Source organism: Mandrillus leucophaeus, unplaced genomic scaffold (assembly GCF_000951045.1).
Source record: "Mandrillus leucophaeus isolate KB7577 unplaced genomic scaffold, Mleu.le_1.0 Scaffold228, whole genome shotgun sequence".
Lineage (NCBI taxonomy): Eukaryota > Metazoa > Chordata > Mammalia > Primates > Cercopithecidae > Mandrillus > Mandrillus leucophaeus.
In genome coordinates, this window is record NW_012102343.1 from 200,683 (window position 1) to 205,354 (window position 4,672).

The 4,672-nt window shown below is 41.2% G+C and overlaps 1 protein-coding gene across 1 annotated transcript in view; it reads left to right on the forward strand.

Moving 5' to 3' along the window:
* The window catches only part of PTGR2 (prostaglandin reductase 2), a 40,739-nt gene that overhangs the window by 21,026 nt on the left and 15,041 nt on the right, over positions 1-4,672 (forward strand). Inside the window, exon 4 of the mRNA XM_011981504.1 lies at positions 4,341-4,532. Coding sequence (XP_011836894.1) covers positions 4,341-4,532 — 192 coding nt within the window. The remainder of the gene's footprint in view (positions 1-4,340; positions 4,533-4,672) is intronic.

Here is a 4,672-nt window from a genome sequence, read left to right on the forward strand (position 1 = left end):
ACAAAAAAACAAAAAAGTTTATGAAAACAAAGTTTTGTATTTATCACTATCTCCAGTGACTAGCATAATGTTTATTCAATGTTAATTGCATAAAGGAAGGAAGAAAAATCACTTTGGGATACTTCCACTAGACATTCTCTATGCATCATTCCTTTAAAAAAATAATCAGGCTGAGCAAGGTGGCTCATGCTGGTAATCCCAGCATTTTGGGAGGCCGAGGCGGGTGGATCACTTGAAGTCAGGAGTTTGAGACCAGCCTGGCCAACATGGTGAAACACCATCTCTAGTAAAAATACAAAAATTAGCAGGGCATGGTGGCATGCGCCTGTTATCCCAGCTACTTGGGAGGCTGAGGCAGGAGAATCGCTTGAGCCGGGGAGGTGGAGGTTGCAGTGAGCTGAGATTGTGCCACTCCATTACACTGTAGTCTGGGCGACAGAGAGAGACTCTTGTCTCAGAAAAAAAATAAAAAGAATTGGCTGGGTGTGGTGGCTTGGGACTATACTTCCAGCTACTTGGGAGACTGAGACGGGAGGATGGCTTGAAGCCAGGAGTTCAAATCCAGCTTGGGCAGAAAGCAAGACCCCAACTCTAAGAAACAGAAAAACCCTAAGCACCTTTTTGTTTTTTTTTTTTTCTTTTGAGATAGAGTCTTGCTCTGTGCAGTGGCACAATGTTGGCTCACTGCCACCTCTGCCTCCCGGGTTCAAGTGATTCTCCTGCCTCAGCCTCCTGAGTAGTTGGGATTACAGGCGTGCACCACCATGTCCAGCTAATTTTTGTATTTTTAGTAGAGACAGGGTTTCGCCACATTGACCAGGCTGGTCTCAAACTCCCGACCTCAGGTGATCTGCCTGCCTTGGCCTCTCAGAGTGCTGGGATTACAGACATGAGCTACCAACCACACCAGGCTTCTTAAGCAGCTTTAAAAGGGAAAAGGAAGTCTAACAAACGTTAAATAATTGAGATTTTATATCATTCCAATTCACAACTAAAATTAATCATTATGTGTACACAGTATTTTACATGATTATCCTTAATGTACATCTACAACTTGGCTTTCATATTGTTTTTAATTTTTTAAATTTTTTATTTTCATTTGATAGAGAAGATAGAGAAGAGGGTTTTACTTGTTGGCCAGGCTGGTCTCAAAGTCCTGGCCTCAAGCAATCCTCCTGCCTCAGCCTCCCAAAGTGGTGGGTTTATAGATGTGCTTTCATATTCTTTAAGTGACTTTAATGGGAAAACTAGTTCAAATATTTTTATTTTGGTGGTTAATAACATTCTGTTCTGTTGACATCATTTGTTTAGCTATAGGGAATTACTTGTGTGATATTGTGATTTATAATAGGAAGTATTTGGTCTTCTTGCTCTTTGCTGGCACACAATTCCTAAAGCCTTTGGAATCTCCAAGGTGTCTTTTTATATTCTAATGAGATGACAAGAGGTTGGGGGGCTCCTGGATAGCCTCAGGATGGGGGCTGGTTACCAAGGCAACCAACCATATGCTCAGAGAGTTGGAACTTTTATTCGGTTTAATCAATCATGTCTATATAATGAGGCCTTCATCAAAACCCAGAAGGACCTTGTTGAGGAGTTTCCAAATAGCTGAACACATGGTGATTCCTGTAGGGTGGTGCACCTGGAGAGGGTGTGGAAACTCCGCACCTTTTCCCATATACCTTACCCCATGCATCTCTTCTATTTGGCTGTTCATCTTTTTTTTTTTTTTTAATTAATTTTTGTTCTTTGTCTTTTTTTTTAATTTTTATTTTTATTTGACTATTCATCTACATCTTTTGTAATATCCTTTATAATAAACAGTAAATGTGAGTAAAGTATTTCTCTGACTTCGGTGAGGTGCTCTAGCAAATGAAACCAAAGGAGAGAGTAGAGTGGGGACCCTGATTTGTAGCCAGTTTGTCAGAAGCACAGACCATAACCTAGGGCTTGAGATTGGCATCTGAAGTAGGTGCAGTCTTGTGGGACTGAGCCTTTAATCTGTGGGACCTGACACTATATCCAGGTAGACAGTGTCACAGTTGAACTGAATGGAATTAGGGGACACCCAGTTGATGTCCTCTGCAGAACTGCTTGGTTGGTGTATGGGGAAATACCCCACCACATCTGTTTTTAAAAGTGTTGAGTGGTGAGTGAAAGGAGGAAAAAGTAGATTTTTTTCCTATATCTCAGAGAACTTATTTCCGTTTTTCCTACTAGCTGTGTTTAGTGTCAGGCACTTGGTCTGGCCAGTGTCTATGGCTGCACTTGCTTTTAAGGAATACGTGGGAGGTGGCACACAAGCAGAAGCAAATGTATTCTTACAGAAGCTTCTGCATCAGTTCTCTGTTTCGTCTTTTACGCGGTTTTACCCGGGTACACTGAACCACACGGGATCAGGCGTCCTTCCATGTTTTCCACTTCCTGGTCCATGCTGTGGTCCTCTACATTTTGGATTTCATGATAGAGGCAAGAGTGAGCCACAGAGGAAGAGAGCCTTGACTACTACCCAGAGAAGTTGTTAGCTCTCCTCTTGAGACGGGGTGTGGTCCCACTGTGACACTCTTGTCTTCGAGGGGTGAAGAGAGCACTCATCTGAGGTTAGGGGGCATGAAATAGGGAGAGTCCTTGGTCTGAAGTTGGGATGAGCAACTGTATAAAAATTACTTCACTACTTTTTGGGTTATTTCCACTGGGGAGACAGAATCCTTAGCCTGAAAGAAATCAAGTTTTATGGTGTATGTGTTGCTAGTTTGTTTTCCATAAAAAATAGTTTTATAGTATCAGCAACATGTGAGTGTACCTAATTGGCCACAATCCTTTGAAACCATCAAAACACTATTTTGTATTACTTTTTGCTAGTATAATGTGTATAATATTACTTTAATTTCCTTAAGTAATTCTTTAAAATTTTTAGCTTTATTTACTAGCATACGTTTCATGCATTTAAATGTACAATTCAGTGACTTTTAGAATACTCACAGAGCTTTCTTTGCAACTGTCACCTCAATTTTTATATTTTTTATTTAAAAACAAATTTATTGACAAATAAAAATTGTTGCCAGGCGCAGTGGCCCACACCTGTAATCCCAGCACTTTGGGAGGCCGAGGCCAGCAGATCACAAGGTCAGGAGTTCGAGACCAGCCTGGCCAATATAGCGAAGCTCCATCTCTACTAAAAATACAAAAATTAGCCAGGCGTGGTGTCGCGTGCCTGTAGTCCCAGCTACGCAGGAGGTTGAGGCAGAAGAATCACTTGAACCCAGAAGGCGGAAGTTGCACTGAGCCCAGATTATGCCACTACACTCCAGCCTGGGTGACAGAGTAACACTCCATCTGCAAAAAAAAAAAAAAAAAGTTTATGTTTATGGTATACAACATGATGTTTTATAATGTTTACAGGCTGGGCGCGGTGGTTTATGCCTGTAATTCCAGCATTTTGAGAGGCCGCGGGCGGAACACCTGAGATTGGGAGTTTGAGACTAGCCTGACCAACATGGAGAAACCGCATCTCTACTAAAAACACAAAAGTAGCCGGCCGTGGTGGCGCATGCCTATAATCCCAGCTACTCGGGAGGCTGAGGCAGGAAAATCGCTTAAACCCAGGAGGCAGAGGTTGCAGTGAGCCTAGATTGCACCATTGTACTCCAGCCTGGCCAACAAGAGCGAAACTCCACATGAAAAAAAAGAAAAGGAAAAAAAAGAAATATGTTTACATTGTGCAGTGGTTATATCATGCTAACATGCTAATTAACATGGATTACATCACATACTTATTGTTTGTGGTGAGAACACTTAGAATCTACCCTCGTGGCAAGTTTCTTTTCTTTTTTTCTTTTCTTTTTTTTTTTTGAGACGGAGTTTCGCTCTCATTGCCCAGACTGGATGGAGTACAGTGGTGCGATCTCAGCTCACTGCAACCTCTGCCTCCCGGTTCAAGTGATTCTTCTACCTCAGCCTCCTGAATAGCTGTACAGGCACCGCCATCATGCCTGGCTAATTTTTGTATTTTTGTAGAGATGGGGTTTCACTATGTTGGCCAGGCTGGTCTTGAACTCCTGACCTCAGGGGATCTGCCCTCCTCAGCCTCCCAAAGTGCTGGGATTACAGGCGTGAGCCACAGTTCCCAGCCAGTGGCAGTTTTGAAGTATACAATACATTGTTATTAACTATAGTCACCATATTGTTTCAGGTCTTATGTTTAAGTCTTGAATGTATTTTGAGTTGATTTTTCTGTATTGTGTGTGATATATTACTTATTATATACTTTTATCATTGGGTAAATTAGTAGAGTGGTTTGACATTATTGGATAAAATTATCTTAATGTTTTCTTTTTCAGCGTTGTAGAATGAATGAAGACACTGGCACTGATTATATAACACCTTGGCAGCTATCTCAAGTCGTTGATGGTGGAGGTATTGGAATTATAGAAGAAAGCAAACACACAAATTTGACTAAAGGCGATTTTGTGACTTCTTTCTATTGGCCCTGGCAAACCAAAGTTATTCTGGATGGAAATAACCTTGAAAAGGTGATATATATATGAACGTATCTGATTTTTTTTTTTCCCTGTGCAATTCTTACTTTGTGCATTTGATATTCAGTTGTGTTTGTAATCAGGGAAAAATAAAAGCATATATTTTCTTTTAGCTAGCTGCCAAAATGCGGAAA